Genomic DNA, 27834 nt, shown 5'->3' on the forward strand with positions numbered 1-27834 from the left:
GAAGCAGTGAATATCTGCTTCTTAGTAATTTCTCTAGCACAGTTAAGTGGCACAATGGATAGAACACTGGGACTGGAATCAGGTAATTTCTCTAGCACAGTTAAGAGAATCCTGAGTTCAAATCCAGTCTCAGACCCTTACTAGCTATGTGACCCTGGATAAGTCACTTAACCCTATTTGTCTCAATTTACTCATATCTAAAATGAGCTAAAGAAGGAAATAGCAACCACCCCAGTATCTTTGCCAAAAATCTTCAATAGATGATGGTGAGTCCCTTCATGGATGAAGCACAGATAAAGTGCTTATTATATTTTCAGATGCTATGAAGGTGGGCAAGAAAAATAGTTTTAACTTGAGTTAAAGGAAAGAACTTATACAAATAAAGAATAGAGAATCCTAGTTACAAAATATTTAAATGTGAAAAAGCCCTAGGAGTTCTAATCGACTTCCAGCTCAAGATGAATTAATAGAGTGGCACGTCAACCAAAAGAGATAATGCATTTTTCAGCACTTCCCTTGATTATGGGTCTCCTTCTATCAATGCAGGTCACAGCCCTCTACAACTGAGTAGATAGTTTTTGTGATTTTTTTATAACCAAAAAAGTCTTCACTTAAAATCCATCCAAAAATAAAACCTTTCAAACTTAGCTAGGTTTGTTTTCAGATAACAGAAATACAATTGTGGGATTAGATCTACACTCAGAGCCTTTCCAGCTTAGTAGAACTTTCCAGAGCAGGTATACTGCTCATGTATTGTTCAAGACCTTGGCATTCCCTCCACATCATCATGACATCCCAGAGGCAATCAAAAGTCTAGAATTCTATTACCTTTCTGGACATGGTCTTTCTAAATTAAATATTACATAAAGCAAGCACTTTCCACTTGTTAAAAATGCATAGAAAAATGTTTTGTTTTTTTTTTTTGGAAAGAAAAATAACAGGTTTCACTGAAAAGTCTTGGTGGGTTATGGTTTATACTTTTTGCAGACAGTATTGCCAGCATCTATGACTCTGATTTACAATATATCTGAACAAGATGAAAGGGACAATCTGTGATCAATTGAGTGAATGGAATCTGCCCCACAAAGAGAGCAAATCTCTATATATTTTTTATCACTAATTCTATGTTCTAATCACCTGAGTAAACTGAGCCTAAACTCAACAAATATACTGTCTCATACCCTTGACTCTACTCTCAGCTCTTTCAGGAACATATAGAAAATAAGACAATATTCAGATCCCATTTCTGGACAACCTTTAACAAGAGAAAGTAATTGTCATCTAGTAGAAAGAGCATTAAATTTAGAATCAAGTGACCTGAGTTTACTTCTTATCCCACAAGTTTTCTTTATATTAGGCAGATCATTTGAATTCTCTAGATCTTTATTTTATTCATCTAAAAATTGGAAATGATAACAGCACTTCTCAACTCATAGGGCTGTTTTCAGAATCCATTGAAAAGATGTATCAAAAGCATTTATAAATTATAAAGTACCAATTATTATTATTATTGATTTACTTTACTTTGGATTCAGGAAACCTGGGTTCAGATCTTTGCTCTGCCATTTTAATAGCTATGTGATCTTGAACAAAATAATTTAAACCCCTCTCCCAAGCTTCATTTTCCTATTTATTTAGTGGAGCTAATGATACATGTGGTACTTAAATTTCAGAGTGTTATGAGACTCAAGTGAGATAGTTGATGGGAGTATGCTTTGAGGCATCTGAGGGCAGCTGGGCCTGTAATCAGAAAGACCTGAGTTCAAATCTGGAATCAGATACTTAACTTGACTATGTGATCCTGGAAAATTTACTTAACATCTCCTTTATTTTCCTTAACTGTAAAATGGGGATAATGATACCACCTATCCTGCAACATTATTATAAGAATCTAATGAAATAATATTTATTTTTAAAAGCACAGTGCCTAGCACACAGTAGGCACCATATAAATGATTATTTCCTTCCCTTCCCTTTGTAAAATACAAATAAATGTTGATCCTAATTACGTGTAAGTTAGTCTCTGGACACTATAACTGGGATGTTTTGAGGATGTATGACATTATTTTGCTTATTTCATATTTTGAAAAGATTCTATATCCAATTTTATGGGATTTCAAGGAAGAGTAGTGTTAAAGGCACATTTCACTACATTGTGAAATGTAGTGAGAGTAGTGTTAAAGGCACATTTCACTACATTGTAATCTTGGGCATTTGTCAGATACTTAATTCATAAGTGTTTATTCAAAATCAACTGTATTCCAGGCACTGTGCTAGAGTTGCTCTAGGTGGTAGAGATACAGAAACAGATTTAGATTCTAGTATCTGTGTTCAAGGAGTTTACATCCTTACACTTTGAACTTTGAAAAAGATTATAGACTTTAAGAAGCAGGTGTTAGGAGACAGTATTTTCTAAGCATGTAGACAGAGAGCTGACCCCAAGGAGCAGAGAGAGCAGATGAATTGTTTTGTGTGCAAGATAGCAGGTAGGACAATTTGTCTAGATTGTAAAGAAAATGAAGGAGATAATATTTAATAAGTCTGTAATAGTACCTTGGAAAAGTACCTAAATGGCTTTAAATGTCAAGCACAAGAAATTGTATTTGGTCCTAGAGACAAATGGAAACTACTGAAGTTTCTTGAACAGTGGGAGGTGTCATAGCCAAAGCTGTGCTTTAGGAATATTGCTTTGGCAGAGTATGAATTGGGGAGGGAAGAGAATGTAGACAAAGAAACCAATGAAAAAGTTGTTGCTATGGTCTAAGAAGTGATGAGGACTTGAACTAGGATTGCTGCCATGTGAGTGGAGAGAAGGGGATCTAAAATATGCTGTGGAAGAATAATTGACAAAGACTTGACAAATGTTTGGATGTGGAGCATGAAGCCAGGAGGAATTAAGAATCAAGGTTGACTTAATGGTCATGAATCTTGGTGACTTGGAAGGCTGGTAGTACACTCTATAAAAAAAGAGAGGTATGGAAGACATATTTGCTGTGAAAGTCAGTGGGTTATGTTTTGGATATCCATTTTGAAACAACTGATAATACAATTCTGGATCTTAGGAGAGGAGAGGGCTAAAGCTAAAAGCTTAGATCTAAGGGTTTGAATCTTAAATCTAGGATTAAATCTAAGTGTCATCTGTGTAGAGATAATTTAATCCATAGGAACTGGTAAAATCACTTAAGTGAAGAAAATATAGAGAGACGATGGGGGCCCAAGACAGACCTTTTATAGATACCTAGTTAGGGGCAGAATTTAGGTAATGAAAATGTGAAATCAAAGGATTTGGGTTTTTTGTTTTACTTTTTTCCCAGAAAAATAGAAAATTACCAAGGTCACTTTAAGTCTGACTTGTTATATTCCAATCCAAAATGAGGGGCTTAGTCATTGTTGCTTCCTATACCTTTGGTAAGGCCCATTAATCCCTTTCCTTCTGCTACAACAAAGGAAAACGCTCACTTTTTGCAGAGACATTTCCAGATTAGTTGTTCCATCATTTCCTCTTGTCTAAGTCAGAGTAAAATCTAGTAAACCCCAAGACTTTTCAACATCTTTCTTTTATCTTCTCTTTGTGATAGTTCTACCAAAACTCCACAAGAATGCTGTAACTCCTGGTCTCAGTGAAGATGGTAGTGATACATCTGATCCTGACAAGTTCTGCAACCTCTGCCATGCAACTTTCAACAATCCCTCCATGGCCAAGCAGCACTATGTTGGCAAAAAGCACAGAAAACAAGAAACCAAAGTCAAACTAATGGCTCATTATGGCAAGAGCAAGGATTCCCCCATTACAGCTTCAGAAGGTAAAGACATGTTATCTTAGAAGCCAGAACAGACAAGCGGGCAGTATTGTAGAGTTATAGAAACATCATAAGACTTAGATTTGAATCCCAGCTTTGTTACTTTTCCCTGTCAGTTATTGGGCAAGATACTTTAACCTATTTTGGCTTCAGTTTTCTCAGCTATAAAATGGGCAGTCAGACCAGTTGATTTCTAAGGTTTTTTCCAGCTTTAAATCCTATTCAGATTTTTTTCTGGGAACCAGTTTACTTTAAGAAGAATGTTACTGAAAAACAAACAAACAAATAAATAAGGAATTTTTCAAAAAGAAGGATGTTAATGACAGATATAGAAGTATGTTTAAAAGGATTGCATGTGTTTTATCAGATTGCTTACTCTCTTGGAGAGAGGAGAGATAAGAGAGGGAGGAAGAAAAAATTTGGAACATGAAGTCTTACAAAAATGAATGATGAAAACTATCTTTACATGTTTTTGGAAAAATGAAATACTATTAAGGGGGGGGGGGGGGAAGGACATTGACAAGCTGGAGCATATCCAGAGGAGAATCCTGCAAGACTAGAATTAAAGAAACCTCAGAGAATGTTTGCCCATCCTATGCTTGATATTGGTACCTTCACTAAGTGATATTTGGAAATTCCAAAAGTTATGCTTTCTGTGTTACTTCTCATAGTGCAGATCTCAACTCATCTCTCAGTCTTCTCATCATTTTAAAAACTTATTTTCATATATCTCTATAAAATATCCCTACAACATATTGTGAGGTTTTCCCCTGGTTCTTTTAATATTATTCAGTTAGCACTTTTGGATCCATATTGTCCATCTCTTACATCCCTCCTTCTAGAAATTGGTCTTATCAATAATGGCCTTGGATTAAGAGAATGTGGCATCTGAGGGTAGCAGTTTATGTATCATAGATATATGATATTCTTTGTCTCAAAGGAAGTATAAAACTTAGGCAAAACATTTTAGTGAAAGGCATTAATTTTTAAAATGGGGTCTCGTGACTCTTAATCCAGTGTTCTTTCCATGTAAAAAAAATTTTCCAGTGCCACATAACTCTGAGATGGCAATGTTGTGTAAGGCCTTGTGAAATAATAAGGATGGTATGCTTAACAATTCATAAAACCATGCACTGTCTAAAGGACCTTAGAACACAGACTGAGAATAGGAAGACACATTACAACATGAAATGTAAGAACTCAAAAGAACCTTTTTTAGAACAGATCATAGAGTATAGAACAGTAGCACCAGAAGGATCTTCAATATGTAGAACATGCAATGTCAGAAGTAGAAAAAATTTTACAATATAAAATGTTAAAATGTAAAAAATGCAATAGCCTCATTTAACTGAGGCCAAGAAGAACTAGTTTATAGTTATTCTGTATGTCATTGCAAATCCTGAACTAAACTTCCTTGTTCTCTGGCTTCTTTTCTATTGGCTCTTTGTTTTATACCGTGCCAACAAAGACCACCCTAAATCTGAGGGGAGAGGGCAGTTGGCATTAAGTAACTTAGCCAAGGTCACACAGCTAGTAAGTGTTTAATGTTAGATTTGAACTCAGGTCCTTCTGACACCAGGACCAGTGTTCTATCTATTGTGCCATCTAACTGCCCCTGACCACTCTAAATCTGGAGCAAATCTGACTATGAGACTGACTCTCTCCAAGCCTGAGGGTAGATAGATTAATTGGGTTTGTCAAAATAATGAGCTTTGTTAATTACTATTATTATACGCCCAGGAATAATAGCACCTTCTAGAGATTAATTAGATTGAAGGGTACTACCAGCTAAAACACAATGGTATATTATGAGAACCTAAAGCTGATTCTTAAAGGAAGGCTTTCCTTTGAATAGAAAAAGCACTCAGCATCAAAAGACTTGCATTTGAGTCCTTGAGATTCTAAGTTGTATAACATTGATTAAATCACTTTAACTCTGATACTTAGTTGTCCTATCTGTCAAATATAGATTGGAATAAAAATTCTTTAAAGTCCTTAACATCCCTGACATCCCATGATTTCTGTAAAATTATCCCAAAGTTAGTATCTGGCTTGGTCCTGCCTTCCTTATTCATCAGTCAGAGCTTAAGTATTCCTCTCCCCTGGGAGAGGAAGGAAATAAAAGTGAGGTTAAAAAGGAGGATTTAAAAATTAAAAGGGAGCATGGATATCATCTGTTGTGCTCAATATTCAAAGGTATTTAATAGATCCTTACTTTTGATGAACTATCTTCCTCATTTCAGCACAAGGATTATAGAATCACAATATGCTTTAACATTGCTCTCTGTTTCAGCTGGGTGGGGCTACCCCTGCAACACATGCAAAATCATACTGAATTCCATAGAGCAGTACCAGGCGCACATCAGTGGCTTCAAGCACAGGAATCAGTAAGTGAGCTTTGCTTTTCAATATAGGCATGGGTTGTTAGTAGGTTACTGGGAGGGACCATGAAATGGCATGTTCTACAAATGTCCAGCTCCACTACTTCTTCTAAACAGAAATTTGGCTCATTATTTTAAGAATTCTGGCAGAAAATTATGACAGCATCTGGGAGTCCCTTGTGATGATTTGGAAAGAACTCGCCAAAGTACCTTTCAAAATGGAGAGGAGCACCATTCCACATGGGTCAGCATCTTGAAGGAGAATTACTGAAGGACTTGCCCATAACTGAAGACCATAAACACCTCAGAAAGAGCCCTGAATTTCAAGGGCCTAGATTCAAATCCCAGTTCTGCTACTTATTAACTGTGTAATATTGCACAAGTCACTTCTCAGAGCCCTCATTTCCTTATCTGCAAAATTAAAGGATTGAATTAGGTCATACCTAAAGTCCCCTCCATCTTTAAACCCACAAACTTAAGACCAGAAGGATGTTGATTAATTATACATGGAAGAACAATCACTATTTCTTTTTCACCAAAGGGTTTCCAGGATGTGATAAGGCAGAGAGTGGCTTTGGTACCTGTGGTTTGCCATCATTCAGTCCTTCTGTGTTTTAAGAGCCAGAAAGGGCTGACTGGCTGAAGGTAATCTCTGTGCCTTGATCTCTCTCAATACCTAAAACTAGCTCAATATGCTGATCCTCAGAATTACTGTCAAATTATTTCAATTTTTTTTCAATTAACAACAAAAAAATCTATTTTCTTTCCTTCCCATCACCCTTCTGTCAGAAAGTAAACTTATTCACTTTTAATGAATAGAAAGTAGGTCTTCCTCTTTGACTTTGCTCAATTGATTTTGATGTGTACAGTTGCTTTCAGGGGTTAAGTTCTTCCAAGAAAGCTTATTTAGTTTGTGATATTCTGCTCAATATTGTTAGCGACACCTCAGGTACATTACCAGATAACTTGCTAGTAATCAGATTGGTGAGCAGGAGCACAGGATTGAGAACAGGAAAGATCCTAAAATCTACTAGTCCAACCTCCTTATTTTGCAGATGAAGAAATTAAGGCCCAAAGAACGTTCACATTCATAAGTAACAAAACTAGGATTCAGACCCTGACTTTGTAACTCAAAATTTTAGCTTTTTTTTTCCTGAGGCAGTAGCTAGAAAGTATTAAGTGTCAAAGTGTTAAGTGTCTGAGACCAGATTTGAACTTACGTCCTTCTGACTTCAGGGCTGGTACTTTATCTACTACACCATCATGCTGCCCCAAAATTTAGCATTTTTGCCATTACATCCCATAGTATTCTGAACTGACCACATTTCAGAGAAGTAGCTCTGATATTAACCAAGTTAGGGAAGCCCTGGGTATCCAGGCTTTTGGAGAGATTCTGACACATCTGTCTCCTTTCCTCTTCTCTTTCCTCCCTCTACTCCTCCCTCTCCTCACCTTCCCCCACAGTACACCAGGAGCTGTGCCGATCCTAGGACGCTTTCCAAAGCAGCAGTATGTTCGAGAAGAAACAGTGTCCTCAGGAGACTACAGTTACTTTAGCCAAGACTCCTAGAGCCAGTGGCAATACTGTTCTCTTCAAGCTGGTGCCAGCCAAGAACAAGCAGCTAGTGTCAACTCTCAGCGGTTCTGTTATCTGGTCAGAGACTGGCCTGTGTCTCCCTCTCATAGTGACTGTACAGGACAAAAACAGAAATGACTTAGTTTGGGAAAGATATGATGGAGCAAACTTTGCTCTATCTCGTGTATTTATTAGGAAGCTCTTTTGGCATAATCTGTTAATTGACATCTTGTTCTGTGTGTTTCTCAAACATACAGGTGGTGTCCTTCCTTTATATGTCACTTCTTGCCACTCCTCTGCCTCTAAGCTATGTCCCTGCCCTCTACAAATAGTGCCGAACTCTTAGGTTTCAAGAACAGAACAGCTCCTTGAGTGGTTTATCTTAGATAGGAGTAATAATATAGAGTTGGATATTAGCAGAATTGTTATCCCTAATTCCCACTTGAACTTTTGTGTCTAAGTGTGTCTTACTTGGTCTTCCCTGGTGGGGGTAAACTTGCTTAGGATTTATTGCTCTGTATTTGGAAAGACAATTCCTTGGGCTTTTTCCTAGTGCCCTGGACACCTTCTAGAGAAACCATCGAATGTGAGTGCCAAACTATGGCAGGGGTAGAGAACAAAAAACTCAATGTTCCTATGACAACTTCTAGCAAGATATTAGTCAACTCTATCCTTCAAAAGAAAGGTACTTTAGACCAAGTTATTTCCAGTTGTGCAGGAGAGAGTCCCTTTTAAATCTAATTGATATGTTGAAATGTTTTCTTTTTTGGAAACCTCCAAAATCTACTTTTCACAATATCTAAATGGTAACTAGGGAGGTCATGCTACTCTGGGCATGCACAGGGTTTTTTTCCCTCCCAGTTGGTGCTGCTCCCAGTCATATGTCATCACTGGAAGGTTACTCTGAGAGTACAATTTAAAAGAAGTCCTTTGGTAGCAGTTCTACTTCCCCAAGGTCCATTGCCTATCTGCTTTACAGACATAGACCACATTAAAGTCTTTATTCACCTGACCTTTCAGACTTTCTTCTTCCCTTGGATCTGCAGTCTCCTACCAGAGGAGAATACAGTGGTGATAAATGGAAACTGGAGAAGTATAGGAAGGGCTCTTTGCAGGAAAAGGCCCTTAGGTATCAGGGGACTAACTGGTGTAATTTTTCATCCATAGGTCTTCCAGGCTAGAAAGAATTGTTTTCAAATGATCAGAGAAGAAAGCAGGAGGGAGGGTAAAGAATTTGACCTAAACCATCCCATGCAAACAAGTAAGCATATGGTCCCTTTGGCAACACTTCGAGAAACAGAGAGACTAATTAATCATAGAATCTGAATTGGAAGGAGTCTTAGAGGGCTTCTAGTCCACTCCATACTGAACAAAAGTACAACTATACAATATTCCTGACAAGTGGCCAGACAGCCTTTGCTTGAAGATCTCTGGTGGAGAAGAACCTACTGCCACTTTGGGCAGCTCATTCAACAATTCTGATTGTTGAAAATTTTTCTTTATGTCAGACTGAAATCAGTCTTCTTGCGGCTTCCGTGCATTGTTCCTAGTTCTTCTCTACTTCTCAGTCTAGCAGGACTCTTCCACATTATAGCCCTTTATATATTGAAAACAGGCACTTTATTTCCCCAGGTTTTGGCTTCTCCAAACAGAAGCATACTCAGTTTCTTTACCTGATTGTCATTTGACATCAATTTGGAGTCTTTCTGGTCTCCTTCTTCTTACTTCTCCAGTTTATCAATAGTCTTCATAAACCATGACTCCTACAACCAAGCACTGTACCAGGTATGATCTGATTATGGCATTTCCCTAGCATCCCAAACACTGTGTCTCAGCATAGCCTAAAATTGCTAAATTTTCGGCTATCTTATCACAATGTTAACTCATATTGAGTTTAAAGTCCACTCAAACTGACAGAACTTAGCCAGATGGACTATCTAGTTAATGCCTTCTCTATCTTGACTTCTTTCCCCTAATTTGATTTTTTTTTAATTCAAGTGTAAGACTTTACATTTATCCCTGTAAAAATTCATTTTACTCAATTGATCCTAGTGTTTTGGCTTATGAGATCTTTCTGAATCTTGATTGTAATCCAATCTGTTAACTATCTTTCCTAATTTTGTTCTGTCTGCAAATTTTATAACATGCCATCTTTCACCTTTATCAAATCATTTTTAAAAGTGTTGAACAACATAAAACCGATAACTTCTCAAGCATTCTATTAAATAATGACATAGAACCATTCATGATCATTCTTTCAATCTGACCAATCATCTAATATCAACCATTATACTCTAGTTCTCATTTTCCACAAGAATAGCATAAGAGATTTGTTAAATGCTTTGCTAAAATCTTAGTCAACTAAATTTATAGTATTCCCCTGATAAATCAATTTAGTAAATCCCAAAAAAGGAAATGAGGTTAAAGCGAGCATGACCTGTTCTTTGTGAAGTCATCTTGGCTCTTTGTGATTATGGCTTCCTTTTCTGTGCATTTCTTAACCACTTCTTTAATATTATGTTCCATAATTTCAGCAGAAACTGAAATTATGCTTATTGGCCTACAGTTTTCCAATTCTATAATCCCTTTTTAAAAAATCCAGACATTTGCCTTTTTCCAGTCTTGTTGCATTTATCCCATTCATCTTGATCTTTCCAAGATTCACAACAGTGATTCAGCAGTCAAATCTACCAACTCTGTGGGATATAGTTAATCTGAGTCTGATAACTTGAAGGGCAGGTAGATACTTTCTTACTTTTTCCCTACTTATCTTGGATCTTATTATCCTGTTAATCATTTTTATTCAGTCCTTTCCACTTCAGAGATCATTGTCCTTGACAGACAAAGCAGAAACAAAGTAAGAGTTAGGGAGCCTTTCTTTCTCTCCCTTGTCTTGTCAGTTCTGATTAGCCCATCCACTTTGAGCAGCAATCCTATCTTGTCTTTAATCATTGTTTTCCTCAGTTCAGTTTTTTAAAAATAACTTTAGGGGGTCAATTTTTAGCTTTCTCTACCAGTTCTTAGCTCATTCTGAACTTGGATGTTCCTGACATTATTCTTACAGGCTCATGCCATGCTTTGTATTCATCTTCTATTACCTGACTTTATTTCCATCTTCTATACCCATCTTTTTAAAAATCTAAGTTGCATATGTTTGTTTGTTTACACATTTCTCTTTCTCCTCATTAAAATTATTTTTATGTGTCCAGAATTTCATTCTTATGATTTCTCCTGTCAGATTTTGGTCCAAAGGATCCTAACTATCCTTTTTCTGAATCTTTCAAAATCTTTGTTCCAAGAACATGCATGTCAAACTTTACTCAGTTTTCCTGACTTTTTTCAAAACTGAATATGAAGTGATCATTTCCCCCTTGATTCCCCTCATCTCTTCTTTAGGACCTAGTTCCTTTTTGGTAAAAGTCTAATCCAGAATAGGAGTTTCCCATCTTCCTCCATCTTTTTATGGATGAAATTATCATTAGTGCAAGCTAAGAAATTATTAGCTGTTGCTCTGCTTTTCATAAAGTATGAACTCCAGCAGGAGTCCAGATGATCACTGCTGTGTTCGCATTCCAAGTGCCAAGCTTGTGATCTGTTTCCAAAATGTAACTGTTTTCTCTCTCAGCCTGGGTACTCTGTAACATATTGTGAATATTTGTTTTTTTCCTTTAGCTCTTACAGTTTTCTGACCTGACAGCATCTATGGATCTATATCACCATTCCCTTGTTCTTCCTCAAAAGCTCCTACTCTTTCCTCTATAAAAAGAGTGTCATCTAAGTGCTCATTGGTCCTTCCCTTTCTCTTCTCACCCCCATCTTCCAGCTCTGTCTTTACAGATCCTTTTTATCTTTATATTAAATTTCTTTCAGTTTTTTAAAGAAGATTGCATTCTTCCTGATAATAGGGATAGAACAGATGTTCCTCGAGGCACTTTACTTTTGTCTTTTAAAAAGACCAGCCTGCACTTTGTACATAGATAATTGTTACTTGGCCATGGCAGACAGACAGATGTCATGTAGTCTGTGCAAATCACTACCAAATTTTCTTTGCTCTTCAGACTTCTCAGAAACATGAGTTTCTTGAACTTTTGTTTTTCTCATTATTTGTGGCCAACTCCTCTGGGGAATTCCTGTGGCCTATAGGGGTCTTGAAATCCAAAGTTTTCATTCATATTTCTATGTACTTCCTAACCTCTTTGAGTCCTCTGTTCTCACATTTTCATTTTTTGAGTCTTCAAGTTCTCTTCTTCTTCCTTTCTTCTTTGTCCTTAGCAGAGTCAGCCCTGCTTAAGTGATTCTCCTGCCTAATCAAACTCTAACCCTGAAGCTGGCTAATAGGAAGAAGCTGTCCCATAGGTAGCAAGGGGCAGTCCCTGTAGTGGAGAAGATATTTTTTTTGTGTTGTGACTAGCAAGGTTCTAGGGTGTACTAAAGGAAGGTAGTTTGAAGAGAATAGGGTTCCCTTAGTACTCTTAAGATTTCTATCTATATATATGGGGAAGCAGAGGAAGCCTGATATATACATATACATGTATATGTATATATGCTGATACATACATATATATGTATGTATGTATGTATGTATATATGTGTATTTACAAAGCCTTTTCTGCTTCCCTGTAAAACTCCATCCTTCCTTTCTTTGTGAAGCAATGCCATTTGTATGTGGTGTGTCTACTCTGTGCCCCATGGGACAGAGGCCTCCCAATAAAGAATGACTCCTCTGACTGCCAGGGGTGTGTGTTCTGTGCCAAAGCTTTTACTGATTATCAGCTAGATGCCCTAATGTCTTTGGTTCCTGAATTTAGGCAACTCGTCATCAGTATCTACCTACCTTCTCATAGTAACATATGCTTGTAAATTTTCATGACAGTAATAATAATGAAGTAGGTGATGCAAGGTGATTTTATAGAAGGAAAATGTGAGGTTCAGAGAAGTTGCTATATCCAAGATCACATAGTGAGAAATTGTTAAGAGTTGAGGTTTGGATGAGTCTTCTGACTCCAAGTCCAGACACTTGCATGCCCAAAGCCCCACCCAAGAGTGTTCAAGAAGCAAGACTTTCTTCTGATCTTTGAGAGGTTTTAAGGAGATAAACTGTTCAGCTTCATTGAAATTAACATATGAATAGCTAATAAGAATTGACCAATAGTTAGATAGAATGGAGGATATTTTTTATATTTCTTTTATAAGGATTGTATATAGGGTTGTTTTATAAAGCCCAAGCTTGCAAATCTAATGAATTTCTGGTTAGGAATTAGACCTAGTCTGTTCTTTCAACCAAATTTTGAATCTACCTCTACATTCTCTGTGATAAGCTTTTCCTCTCCTACAGGCCACATGGGAGATCTACAACCTGCTACTCCTTTCTACATTATTGTGATAATTCCTATTGCCTAAACTCTCAGCCAGGGTAGGCCATTAACACAGACAGAACCTGGGAGCAAAAGATATTGTTCTTTCTGGGATTTTGCCCTCTGCCACCATCTGCCCCTGTCAGAGAAAAAAAGGAGCAGCCATGGTGGATTTTAACCAGAGTTTTTACATGGCTCATTGGGTGCATAGATTTGCTGGCCCTGATCTTTATTTCTCTGTCCCCATTCTGCTGTGGCCACCATTATTTTGTTACTGATGTTGGCATTCTCTTCATTCCCTCACTTCTATCTCCACAAACTCCATAGAGCATAACAATAAGTTGTTTTTATTTACAAAGGAAGAGAATGAAGAAATTGAGAAATAATGTACCAGAGTTTGGGAATTAGCAGTATGTAAAAATCTACCTTGTCTGAGGCCAGGCAGGAATTAAATTTTCTAAATTAATTCTGGGCAAAAGTTCCCAAAGACTAGCCTAAAACATTCTCATTCCACCCTCATCCCATAGTGACTCTAAAAAATAATAGCATCTATCCCCTCCATATTATACAATGTCTAAACCAATTTTAGGTGGATTTGGATTGAATTTATTCGAGCCTTGCATTGCATGGTGAGTTTGGTGCTTTTAGCCCATATTACTGCCAGTCATAGAAAAAAAATGTAACATAAGAGGGGACATTAGAGGTCATCTAGCCCAGTCTGTATCTGAACAAGAATAAAAGGATTATAGATTTAGAGCTGGAATGGCTATTAGAGGACCTATCCCCTCATTTTACAGATGAGAAATGGAGACCCAAATGGGTTAAGTGACTTGTAGATACTAGTGTAGCAATTAAGCTATTTAGTTATCTCTCAGTACATAACTGGTTCAGCTCCTATTCTGCTTAAATATTCTCCTGGTTATATCCTTTATACAACTTCTCCAATGTAATTGTTGTTAATATGTTACAGCTTACTCATATCCATTATATACTTCTCCATTGTCCCTTGGACAGCCTACAACTTTTAATTCCATGGAGACTGATATTCCATGTAGCACTACTGGAAGACTATTGAAAGGCTTTTGTTTCAGGGAGAAGTTCAGGATCATTAAAAGTACTGATCTTTCAAAATATCTGAAAGAAGACAGCACATATAGAGAAGTGTTTTAGTAAAAAAAAGATGTCTTGATCCAAGAAGTCACAAGGATTGTGAGTGGAACCTTAGAGCTGTTTATAGACAGCAATGTAAACTTTAAGATGTTGTAGAACTGTGGATTATTGACATTATTATGTGGAGAAGCCTTCAATTAAATTCTTCACTACCTGCTTCATCATAGTTTGGAGGGGATACTGAGTTCAGAAAGGTAATCCCAAAATGCAGGCTGGTGAGGTTTTGACAGTTGTGAGAATGGACTGGTATTTTCACACCCAGCCTACACTCCTGGCTACATTCATAGAGGCTCATCAGTTGCAGTGATGAGTTGACCACAGCTTCCTTTAAAGATACTCCTTTACCTTGTGAAGGGATCTTGAAGTATGGACCAATCAAGTCTCCTGGTGACCACCAGAGGGCACCCATGACCCAATAATAGAGCATTCTACCATCACCCATTGTTTTCCTCCCCCACCCCCATCTACCCTAAGCAAAACTGGAACATCTTCAAGAAAGCATCCAGTTGTACAGCCCTATCTTTTAGATGAGAAACTGAGGCCTAGAGAAGGGAAGGGGATTTGCCCAATGTCTCATAGTGAGAGAGCTGGTCTCCAAACTCCTGGTCCAGTGCTACTTTATGGGAGTCCTCTCCTTTTCTCCCTAATTCCCACTCCCATTCCTCCCTTTTCCCTACTTCAAGCCTTACTTATCTTGGAGTTCAGGAAGATAAGGTGGTTCAGGTGTCTATCAATAACCTAATCTAGTATTCTCAAACTCTTTGGTTTTAGGACCCCTTTGCACTCTTAAAAAATATTGAGGACCCCAAAGAGTTATTGTTTGTGTGGGTTATGTCTGTATTTATCATGTTAGAAATTAAAACTGGTAATTTTTAAAAATAATAATGTATTATGAAAAATAGCTATTTTCCAAAGCAAAAAAAAAAAAAATGTATATTAGAAGAGTGGTATTGTTTTACTTTTTTTTTTTTTTTTTTTTTTTTTTTTTTTTTTTTTTTTTTTGCAAATTGCTTTAATGTCTGTTTTAATAGAAGATAGTTGGATTCTCATATCTGATTCTGCATTCAATCTGTTGCAATGTGTTGTTTTGGTCGGAATATGTGAAGAAAATACAGCTTCATGTAGCTGTGTAATTAGAAATGGGATAGATATTTTAATAAGTAAAATAGATCCCTTAAATTCCTCCGGAATTCCAGACCACACTTTGAGAACCAATGGCTTAAATCCAAGCCCTCAGAGACAAAGTGGGAAGAGAGAAGACTGAACCACTGAGAATGGAGTTGGGAGTATATAGAATACCTGGTTATTCTTTGTGTTCTTCCTGCTCCGATCAAGCCAAGTCCCTGCGAATATTCACTTATAGGACTTAGAGTTGGTAGAAATAATGAAACTGAGGCCCAGAGCAAAGTAGCTTAGCCAAAGTGACATAGCTAATAAGATTCAGAATTGAAGTCTTCTGACTCCAAATCTAGTGTTTTTTCCATTATACCACCTTGCCTTTGTATGTATACAGTGTCCAACAAGGGGATTAAATTAGATTTCTAAGCCCCCTTCTGTCTCAGATAGACTATGATTCCATGACAAAAATCCTGAAGCCAGGCCAGACTGAGGGCCCATCTCTCAGGATTGCAATCATCCAACTACATTGCCAGCAACAGGAAAGGTAAGAAAAATAGTATCTCAGCCCTAGGTCTCATCCATAGTTTCTCCACTGCCTTGGTCCAGGCCTTCTCTTTCTCCAAGATTAGCTTCAGTCAAATTCCATCTTCTCCCACTCTGACCCTTCAATCTCTCTTGGCTGGGTCTGAGGCAGAGAATTATCTCTGGATAGTTGGAGACATCAAATTCAAGCCCAGGAAGAAGAAGCAGCAGGTCGAGGATGTAACTATGAAGGAGACAGACCTTCCTAGCCACCCCACTCCCACCAAGCAACTCTTGTTTAAGGCTACTCTTTCCTCTGTCACAGAAGGATAGACTTAGAAGTAGAAGAAACTTTAAAGATCACTTTCTCCACCCTCTTTAATCACAACCATTTCAGGATTCCAATATCTTTTAATGGAAGATGCCTTTTTTTTTTTTTTTTTTTTCAAATTATAGAGGTGCATTGATATATTGGAAAGAGAATCACAAAGTCTAAATCCCCATTCTGTTCCCTTGCTACCTATATGACAAGTTATTTTATTGATCTAGCCTCCAGTTTATGCATTTGGAAAATTGAAAAGGGGGACCTTTACATCTCTGAAATTCTATGATTCTTTGTACCTCAGAATCGCCAGTTGACTAATGGTCTTATGTTCCATATGTCAAGATCTTTTCTGATTCTAACTTTCTACATCCTTCCAGCTGAAACCCTGAATCTCTGAGAATGGGTTATTCCCCCTCCCCATAGTCTTCAGATAGATGATCATATTTTTCAAACCAAAAACTGGGATCCACAGTCTGACAAAAGGACTCTTCTGCTTTGGGGATCTTGTTCACTGTACATAAAAGTGCATAAGATTATTGGTTTAGGGCAGAGAGAGACAGGACCTTAGAAGTCATGGAGACCTAGTCATTGTTGAGGAAACTGAAGGTCAGAAAGATGACTTGCACAAGATCACACCAAGAGTGTTAGAGAGTTTGAACCTATATCCTCTGACTGAAAATCCTTCTCCTTTCCACCATATAGTGCTGATCACCTTGACGTAAGAGAGTGTGACTTTGTGAGACATCTGAACCTACTGGAAGTTACTGCCCCTCCTCCCTTCCCATTTCACTCGTGAACTGCCCCTGTAAGAACTTGGCCAGGCCCTCCCTTACCTCCTTGTCTTCACATTAGTGTTGGTGGTTTGAGGAAGCCCCTCCCATTCTTTGTGGCTTTTGCTGACTCCATGTAGAAACTGGGTGCAGATGTGCCCAGAGGAAGAGGATGAAGAAGATAGTCTTTAGTGACAAGTAAAGAAATTTCCTATTCTTAAGGATATAAATGGAGAGAACCAGCTCTTGGATCTGGTATTGGAGAAGGCATAGCTCTGCAGGGACTCTTTTTTAAGGTTCCACAGAGGCAGAGAGCTTGGAGATTGTCCTAATCTAGCCTACCCTCACATCCCAGTAGCAAAGAGGAAAGAGAACTGGTGAGATAACTTGCCTTTGGGGATCTCTAGATGACTCCCCTAGGGATTGAGTAGAAGTGGGAGAGGGCCTAGTGTTATGCTGTGATCCATAAAGGCAGAACCTTGTCTAACAGGGCAGGAAACTGGGATTCCTGCGCCAGGCTTCAAAGCTCACAAGGGCATGAACCAGTGGCTCCTGCCCTGGGACTGGGGTTGAGGCTAAAGAACTGGAGCTGGGCAAGCAAGTAACTTCCTGCTCAGAAATAAGTCAGTGTCTCCCAAGATGGCCATCAGAGCCACTGTCATCCAAAGCAATATTGTTGGCACCAAGGCCGGACTCAGAAGCTGACTGACCACCACCTCGTAGAGAAATCCTTACCCACATTCACAAGCCCAGCCCAAGGGTAAAGGACTCCCTGATCAGCACCTGATTCCTTCCTCTTTTAGGGAGGTGAAGATAAGAATTTCTCTCCACAAAAGGAGAAACAGATAAATCTATCCCTAGTGAATTTTCTAAGGACCATTGGATATAAGACCACATTAGAACTCAGATTTTCCTCCCAAGAAACCTCCATTCCCCTGAGAGCCTCTCCTGTCCCTATCAGAAGGGAGTAAGAAGAACAGGGAAAAACTTGGGAAGGGAGGGAGGAGAAGAGAAGGGAAAGAGGGCCTCGACTCTGGAAGAGCTATTGTGTCTCCTCTGATAATGTTGGGGCCCTGCTACCAAAGAGAGGGGTGAGATAAAGCCCTGGGGATAGGAGAATGGGAACACTAGAGGAGAGGGCCCAAGGAGAGGAATCTTTGTGGGTGCATGCTAATCTGGGAAGACTTCTATTCAGGAGACGAAGGCAGCAGCCACTATAGCAGGATCAAACATATGAAGGGGTTTTTGTTTTACTCTGGCTCTGGTTATAAATCTGGGGAAAGACCATCCAGCTTCTCCCTCCCTTCTCTTTTGCTCCTCCCTCCCCAAATTCCTGGAAGGATCTAATCTGTGGTACTTGGGATAGGGTCAGGCTAGGGGACTTGGACTATTCTGGAGGTCCCCTATATCTGGGGTCCAGATACTATTCTGGAAGTATCTCAGGCTGCTGTCAGAGCCAAAAGAGGCTGTGAGTCCTCCAGCAGCCCAGCCTACTCCAAAAGCAAGCTTGGAATGGAAGAAAGGATGAAGGCTCACTTAGCCAATAAGAACCACATAAGAGGGGCCAGATTAAGGTCATTTTAAGGAAACTTCTTTCAGAGAGCAAAGGGAAACTTACTCCAGGAAACTAGAGCCCCAGCTCCTTCAGCAGCTCCTTCTCTGCTCCCATCTCAATAGCTCCCTGTTTAAGTTAAGGCCTTGGCCTTAACTCAATGCCCATCTCTTTCCCTTATAGAGCTCATTTGATTTCAGCAAATTTAACTGCACCTCTATTCTGAACATGACAATGTAGTAGTAAAAACAAATGCATACAGATACACATATATGTATGTTTATTTTTATATAAAACACAAACCTTGTTCTCAAGAAATTTACAGTCTAATGAGACTAATGAGAATTACGCAATTTATACAAAGTAAAAAGAAAATGAGGGTAAAGGGGAGCATCCAGGCAAAGAAAGGTTCTGAGAGATCTCTGGAGAGGAATGGATCACTTTCACTGAGGTAGAAATATGAGAAAGCTTCCTGGAAAAGGTGGCATCTGAATTGGTCCTTAAATAAAGTAAGAGACTTTAACAGATAGAAATGGCCAGGCAGAGTTTATTCTAGGCATTGGGTGGGGATAGTCTGAGCAAGGGCAGAGAAAAGGGAGGGCAGGATGACCATAGTTCAAAAACTTGTTTGACTGGAATAGAGCACAGGACCTCAGGCTGCCCATTTGGATCCAAATCTGAATGGCCAAGATGTGATCACCCAGCCTTTGACTGAAGAATCAAACGAGTATCTATAGACTACCTCCCAAAGCAGCTTAATATGTTTTGGATGAGAAGGCCATGCAGCTTATTAGAGCTGCCATCTGAGTCAGTAAGACCTATTGGCTTGAGTGACTTAAAGCACTCAAGGCTTTACAAAACCCAAGTCACAGAAGAAATCCCAAACTTCATTGACAGAAGTTTCTCCATTTCATGGATGAGAAAAACTCAGGCATTCTGAGATATAAGTAATTTGCTTAGGATTACTCAGCTAATTAAGTATCCTGAAACTGAATTTGAATTCTGGTCTTCCTAACTTCAAGGCCCTATCCATATAACTCAGCTAGTTGTTTGTTGTAGCTGGCTGAAACCTAGCTTTGCAACTTTCATACAGTGCTCCAAGTTTTACCTCCTGAGGCCAAGCAGATTGTCTAACAGCTTATCATATCCTTTCTTCCTAAATCTGCTCCTCTGGATACAAGCTTATCAGTGACTAACCCAAAACTGAATACAACACTCCCAATGTGATCTAAACAGGGCAAAGTCCAACAGAATTATCTTATACTTTCTTGTATTTTGATATTATGCCAGTACTATTCCTGCCTAAGTGCAGCATAGAATCAAGTCGTCTCGAATGCCAAGTTAACTCATTCATTTTGTAGTCCATTAAAGTCTAGAGATTTTTCCTTTTTTTTAATCTTTTGCTTTTATATTAATGACATTTCTACTTTTTTCCTTCTTTCCCCCCCTTCCACTAAGCCATCTCATATAACAAAAATTTGTAAAAAGAAAATGAGGAAAAGAATGAGCATAACAGATCCATGTCTTGAAAAATCTGAAAGCCCATAGACTTTACATGGGGGCACAAGGAGAAGTAGAGGAATGGAGAATGGTGACTTCTATTTTTAAAGCTACATTTCTTCTTTATAATTTTGTAACATTCATTTTTTATTGTTTAGTGACCCTAGTTCTTTCTACTTACATTGTCATCATCAGATGTTTTCTTGGCTTTGCTCACTTCACTCTACGGCAATTCATTCAGATCTTTACCTACTTCTCTTTATTCATCATATTTGTCCTTTCTTACAGCACAGTCAGGGTCCATTAAATTTATGTCCAAAATTTACTTAGTCCTTTATTGGTGGGCATCTACATTTCTTCCATTTCTTTACTACCACAAAAATAGCCACTATAAATATTTTGACATATGTGAGACTTTTTATCAATAACTTCCTGAAGGGTATAAGCCTAATACTGGTTCAAAGGGTAGAGACATTTTAAGTCACTTTATTTGGATAATTTCAAATAAAATGTTCATACTTATTCAGAGCTCTACTAACAGAGCTTTACATCTTTTTCAGGCAAAATTGTTGTATACATCTCCCATTTTATACTTAGAAAGTTTATTTTTGAAACCCAAACAACACTTTACATTTATCTTCATGATCTTTCATCTTATTATAATAGGTTCATTCCTTTTCTAGATTTTCAAGATCTTTTGAGGATCCCGATTTTGTTATCCAATGTATTGGCTGTCCCTTCTAGCTTTTGTCATCCTCAGATTTGATAAAGATACTTATTCTTTGTACTTTTCTCTAAACCACTGATGAAAATTTTGAGCAGAATAGGTCAAGGGATTCAGCACTAAATACCTTCAAGCTGACATCAATTGATTTATTAAATAATCTTTGAGTCTTGTCATTCTACCCTCTCTGCATTTCACTGTACTATCATTTATCCACCAGCTTCTTACACTGTGAGTCGAGATCCCATATGGGGCTCATGAAATTATCAGTATGCGTTAGAATTGTTTACCTATTTAAATACTTATTTACCTGGGGTCATGTAAAAATTTCTCAGGCAAAAAGGGGTCATGACTTGAAAAATTTTAAGCCCTAATTAAATTCATAGCTCTTCATATTGGCAGCTAGGTGGTGCAGTAGAGAGAGTGCTGGGTCTGGATTTCAGACGCTATTGTTATTCTTCCCTTTCAGGCCTGTCTCACTATTTGGGACATTAAGGTCAGGAAATTGAGTTCAAATCCAGCCTCAAACACTAGCTCTATGGGAAACTCACTTAGCTTCCGCTGGTCTGTTTCTTCATCTGGAAAGTGAAGCTAATAATAGTGACTACTCCCTGAAGTTGTGAGGATTAAATGTGGTAATATTTGTAAAAGTCCTCTGCACAGTACCTGCTACACAGTAGGCACTGTACACATACTAGCTAGCTCTCATCATTATTGACATTATTATTATTCACAAGAATAGCATCAACCTATTAACAAGCATCTTATTAAGCACCTACTTTGTGACAGGCTTATATCCATAGGTGGTGTCTCCTATCTTAGTATATGAGTTTCTTGAGAAGGGATTGTTTTAGTTTTCTATTTGTGTTCCCAGCATTTAGCATATTGCTTTGCATATGGTGAGTATATACTAATACTCATTCATTCATTCATAATCTTAGGTACTTAATGAATTCCAGACTGACTAACAGAGTAGAGCTACAAATACAAAAAAAAAAAAAAGCAATCTCAGGAATTTACATGTCTTCCTAATCTAGAGAGATTATTATATTAAAAGTTTTGTTGAAATTTGGTAAACCATGTCTCTAGAATTCCCTTAATTTGCCAGTCTAGTAATCCTGTCAAAGAGAAAATAAAAATCATCTGGCATAAGTTGTCCTAGATGAGGCCTTATTGGCTTTCAACCATCACTGCCTCTCCTACTAAATGCTAATTAGCTTTAAAGAGGAGTCTATGCCTTAAGATTAGACCTATTAGAGTCTAATTTTAGAAGAGATGTGCCTTGATCAGAGGAATATTAACAAGATTGCTTGTGCAATTAAGAGGTTATTAGGAAAGTCTAGAAAGAGAAAAAAAAAATAATGAAATATTTTTTTCAAAAAAAGATTAAACAAGTGGTGGTAGTATAAGTGAATAAAAGGGGATGGATGAAGTGTGGCTCTGGAAAAAAAGAGGAGAAAATGTATTTCTTTGCCTTCTGTGCTGAGATGGGGAAGTGAAGGGTGGATAGAAGTGTATCTGTAGGTATGGAACATTGAATACTCTCACATTCCTGTCATGTGTTGGTTAATTTTTGTTAAATCACTATTTTTCCTCTTCTTCATATTTTGTATAAGAGATGGCTTGTTGAATAGGTGAAAAGGAAAGGATATATATGAAAATAAAGGTGATAAAGAAACAAAATATATCAATAATTGACTGGACTCCTGGCAGTTGGAAAGTAAGAAAGAGGAATAAGAGGCAAAGATCATGGCCTCCAAGGATTTGAATAGTAAATGAGAAGATGGGAATGCTATCACCAGAAAAAGGGAATTTAGGAGGAAAAGCTGGATTAGGAAGAAAGGCATGAGTTTTGAGTGCCAGTTGAATCTAGATGAAGCTAGATGTATGGCAGCAGATAAGTGATGTGTGATTCAACTAAAGAGAGAGATTTGGTTTGAGGTTGTCTGTATAGAAGAGATGATCTAAATACTGGGAATAGAGAAGATTGCCAAGAGATGATATAAGCAGGAAGAGAATCTAGGACCCATTAAGGAGCAGGAGGAAGGTGAGTAGGCAAAAAAGAAGGTATAGAAGAAGTGGCTGAAGAGAAACATGCCACAGGAAGAAATAATATTAAAGAGAATATCTAAGGAATAGTTAACAATGGCATATGCTATTAAGAGTTCAAGGAGGATAGGGACAGAAGGTAAAACCATTAGATTTGGTAATTAAATCATTGGAAAGAATAATTGCAATAGAAAAGAGAATAGAAACTGGAATATAGGGTTTTGAAGAATGAGTGGAAAGGTAAAGAAGTAGAAGAAGTGAGAGTAAATTAATCATTTTAGAATTTTAGTGGTTAAAGCAAGAGGCTTAAATCAATAAGTAGCTTAAAGTAGCAGTAGAATGAAAAAAAAAAAAAGCTTTTTGTTGTTTTTGTTTGGTTTTATTTTGCTTTGTTTTGTTTTAGGATGGAAGAGATCTGAGCAATTCCATGGATAGCAGGAAAGGAGTAAATCAAGAAGGACTGAAGATACTTGAGTTGGACAGAATACCTGATGGAACAAGGTCATGGAGGATGGAAAGAAGTGGGATTGACGGTACAGACAGGTTAATTTCTTGTCAAGGAGAAGGAGTCACTTCTTCCTCACAAAATTTAAGGAAGAGAAAGTTTTCAAAGATGTAGTTTATAAATTGTGGAGGAAGAAAATTCATATCCTATAGCCTCAATTTTCTCAAAGTATGAGAGGTTACCTGGTAAAGAAGAAATATGATGTTGGAGGCTTAAAGAGAGAGATGGTATATAATAGCCCTTTTAAAATAAGACTGTACCAGTAAGGGCCCAGTTGAGATTAGGTGGATTTTTGTGGTTGATCCCAGTCAGCAACTTTTAGACATTTGGACAAACTTGAGTAGTTTGTAAGTAGAAAAGAAGGCAGTACATGATAAGAGTTGCTCATGGTTGAGCTTAGCAAAGCAAGAATGTTGGAAGGCTAAGGACAAAGGAGTCAAGGATAAAGGAAAAGTCATTACTAAAATGGCTTATCATAAAGTCAAGATTAAGCAGAAAAGGAACAATGGTCAAAACAGATTTTATAGATTAGGAAAATAGGAAAAAAACTAAGGGGTGGAAAGTGAGGATTAGGACAAAAAAAAAACGATGAGAGGAAAATTGGAAGTGGAAGTGAGCAGTGCAGGGAAAGGATAACAGGATAACAGATCATGGTCAAAGATGAATTTCAGAGTTTGGGAACATGGAAGTGTAGCCATTTCACATGGTGAGGATGTGATTACCCTGAAAGGCCACTTTTAAAAAATTAATTTAAAACTAATATTTATTGATAAACAGTAAATTTAGCATCTTTGACTTAGATCTTTGACTCCAAATCTGTTGCCCTTTCCACTTTACATTATTGAAAGAGACTCATTGTGGGGATGCTAAGAGTGAATTCAAGGAAGCATGAAGACATTGTTGCAAAGGTCATCAACATGGACATTAAAGTCTCTAAGGATAATGACTGAGGAAAAGAAAGACTTGAGTCAATTCATGAAGAAAAGTGGGAAGAGAGACTAAGGAAGTCAATACATAATAGCAAAGATGATTGGGAACATATTTGGATGGCATAAACTTCCTGCTTTCTTTTGTTTTAGAACACAGGTGATCACACCCTTCCTGACTTCTCAGGAAGAGAGATGAAAACACCAAAGAGAAGTGGGGAGTCAAGCCAGATATGGTTAGTGGGTTTCTGGGCTGAAGGATTTTATTAGAAACAGGTATACTCAAACCCATCATCATTGAAGGTATTATACAAGCACATAGCAATAAAGCACAGGCTATTTTTAGTGATGACTCTCCCCACAACCGTGCAGGCTCAATGAAACATGAATTGTACATGTAGTGATATAACAAACAATATGGATCCACATGGTATTGTAAAAGATTTCCAGAAGTCCTAGGAGAATATGTAAATAACAATCACACACACACCTCCTTCCGCAACCAAGAGATAGTCCATAACCAATCTATTATCCATTACTTCATGTGTCAGGGAATCCAATGATCTCTGCAAGTTTTTGAAGTCCTACAACAGTCTTATTATGTGTGAGGGAATCCAGTGATTCCTGCAGATTTTGAAGTCTTGCAACAGTCTTATCATGTCTCAGGGAATCCAATGATTCCTGCAGATTTTGAAGTCTTGCAACAGTCTTATCATGTCTCAGGGAAGCCAATGATTCCTGAGGGTTTTCAAGTCCTATAACAATCTTTTCATGTCTCAGGGATTCCAATGATTCCTGAGGGTTTTCAAGTCCTGCATCAGTCTCATTAACAATTTTTGATGTCCATGAGTCAAACACCATAACTGCCATGTTCATTCAGTGGTGGGCACAGTCAGCGACGGAACCACCCGATGTTTCTTGGATCTTCTCCTTCATTTCAAGGGCCTTCTCCGTCTCTCTCCAATGGATAAGGCAAATATGGCTCGTTGGCACCCATCTGATTCCTTCTCCATCTGTAGAGATATAAGCAAACCCTCTCCCCCAAGCAGTTAACCTGTCTGGTCCATTCCATTCACCACTTTCTGGATCTCTCCACATTACCTGGCAATTATCTAAAGATAGTGGAGCTGCTCCCACTGAACACTGCCCTTCCAGTGGGTTATAAAACCTGTCTACAGGAGTCAGTTAATCTTTGTCAAAAATCAAAAAGTTAATTGTATAAAGAGCTAAATTTAGAAGTTCTCTAGGGTTACCTGTGGCTCCCCCTTTCTTTTGTTTTTGGAGGAACATCTTAATGTCTCTGTTTCTCCTCTCTACTATAACCTGTCCTTGAGGATTAAAGGGTATGCCAGTGGTGTATAAAATCTTATGCTGTGCACAAAAATGTGCAAAACGTTTAGAAGTATGTGCAGGTCCACTATTTTTATTGCTTATGGCACACCCATCTTGCAAATGCTTGTATAAGGAATTCAGTGACCACTCAGGCTGTCTCTTTTGCTGCTGGTATTGCAAAAGTGAATCCTGAAAAGGTGTCCACTATAACATGGGTAAAAGACAGATGACCAAAAGATTTATAATGGGTTACATCCATTTGCCACATTTCATTGGGTCTCAAACCATGAGGCTTCTTCCCTGGAGGGAGCGTAGGAGTGTGGAAAGGAAGGCAAGCCGTACAGGCTTTTACTATGCTCCTAGCTTCCTCTCTTGTTATTCCAAATTGTAAACATAAAGCTCAAGCAGCCTGATGATATTTAGAATGAGATTCTTGGACTTCCAATAAAGGAGTATTGACCAGCATAGTTAGCTGGTTCTCTGCCTTTGAATTACCATCCAAAAAAAGGACCTGAAAGTCCACTATGAGAGTGGACATGCAAGATATAAATCTTACCTGGATACTTTCTGACTTGTTCTTGAAGTTTCTTAAAGAGCTGATATATAATAGAGGCTACAAATTTTATCGGGGCTGTGGCATTTCTTTGTACCACACCTACTGAATAAGCTGAATCAGATATTATATTTATGTCTCCTGGATAATAAGTAAGAGCTAGAATGATTGCATACAATTCATTCTCCTGAGTGGACTGAAAAGGAGTTCTGATTACTCTCTTTATAGTTAAGTCACAAGAGTATACAACACAAATATTATGTTTGGATGCATCTATAAAGATAGTTGGTCCTTTAAGAGGAACTTTAGAAACCTTTTCTTCAAGAACCCATTGCCAATTATGTAATAGCTGGGTTATCTTTAATGGAGACCCATGTGTAAAATTTGGAGCTGTGGCCAATAAAATTTGCCACTTGGGGATGGTTTCACAGCATACATTAATTTGTGCATTGGTATAAAACGTTTATGTGTTGTCAGGTCTTATCCCAGATAATTGTACTGCTCGCTTAATGGCCTTTAACAAGATTCTAGCCACAAGCACTGGGTAAGGAGTAAGGCTTTGTTTTGGTTGTGCCGGGAGATTCACCTACTCTATCATACTGTCTCCTTGATGTAGGACTGCTATGAGTGCCTCTTTTGTAGCAAAAACTGATATTTCCAAGGGTTTCTGAGTGACTCTTTCAACCACATTGGATAAAGCCAGTTCAGCTTCTCTCAAAACCTCTTGAGCTTCTTTTGTAAGCTGGCGTGATGAGTTTAAAGCACTATCTCCCCTTAGAATGTCATTTAATGGTTGTTGTAATTGATAGATAGTCAAGCCTAACACTGGATGCATCCATTGGATATCTCCTATCAATTTCTGAAAGTCATTTAAGGTGTTAAGCTTCTCTGTTCTTAAGGAAAGTTTTTGTACTGTAAGCACACCTTAGATTGTCTGATTCAAGCATACCTTTTTGGAGTTTCAGCCCTCTACATAAACTCAGAAGAGTTTGTTGAGTGTTGGTGGCAGAGCAGGGATCTGGAGGTGGCATTGCGGAGCAAAAGGTACATCATCTCCATCTTCAGGGCTGGGGAAATGGCAGGAAAAAAAGAATCCACATTAGAAAAGGTAGATAGAGATATGGATTCTTGATTTTAGTTCATGTGAAGAGACCACGTGAGTAAAGAAAAAAGTTTAGGATGAAGTATAATTTGTTCATGACAAATGAATTTCCAAGTGGCCTAATAGAAATGAGTATAAGGACTGAGTGAGAATAAAGCTGAGATTGACAGGGATAAAGTTATTGTAAGAACCTGGATGGTTGGACCTGGATGAATCAGATTAATAGTAATAGCAGAACAAGAGGTGAACTGGAAGGACCTGTTAGCCATAAGGGAACTGAAGAGGAAGCACTGATTGAATTGTAACAATTACTGGAGGAGCTGATAAAGTTAACCAACTCCAAGGATTCCCTTTAGGATTTTGGTCTAACAGTACTGCATGGGTCCATGCCCTGCTATGAGCTCCACAAATCTTCCAACTGTTCTTACATACCAGCTTCACATTCTCCTCCAGTCTGCCCCTCTGGTCTCTACCTCCCTAAGATTCCTCATATACCCTATAGCTTTCTCAGGGTCCCTTTGTTCTCTATTCTCTTTCCCCCTCTCCCATCCCTGTGCCCCTAATAGTACCCCAG

The 27834-nt window shown here is 38.1% G+C and overlaps 1 protein-coding gene across 6 annotated transcripts in view; it reads left to right on the plus strand.

Moving 5' to 3' along the window:
* The window catches only part of ZNF346 (zinc finger protein 346), a 35472-nt gene extending 10843 nt beyond the window's left edge, over nucleotides 1-24629 (plus strand). For 2 of the 6 annotated variants that reach the window (XM_023506560.2, XM_031953737.1), the window contains exons 5-7: nucleotides 3579-3803; nucleotides 6094-6187; nucleotides 7646-12490. In XM_023506560.2, the coding sequence (XP_023362328.1) occupies nucleotides 3579-3803; nucleotides 6094-6187; nucleotides 7646-7751 (425 nt within the window). In that variant the 3' untranslated portion in view covers nucleotides 7752-12490. Of the gene's footprint in view, nucleotides 1-3578; nucleotides 3804-6093; nucleotides 6188-6722; nucleotides 6827-7645; nucleotides 12491-23245 lie in introns of those variants that run through there. The other 4 variants (XR_004232178.1, XR_004232177.1, XR_004232179.1 and 1 more) reach the window with 4 other exon arrangements.
* The last annotated feature ends 3205 nt before the right edge of the window (nucleotides 24630-27834 follow it).

This window comes from Sarcophilus harrisii, chromosome 2 (genome assembly GCF_902635505.1).
Source record: "Sarcophilus harrisii chromosome 2, mSarHar1.11, whole genome shotgun sequence".
Taxonomy (NCBI): domain Eukaryota; kingdom Metazoa; phylum Chordata; class Mammalia; order Dasyuromorphia; family Dasyuridae; genus Sarcophilus; species Sarcophilus harrisii.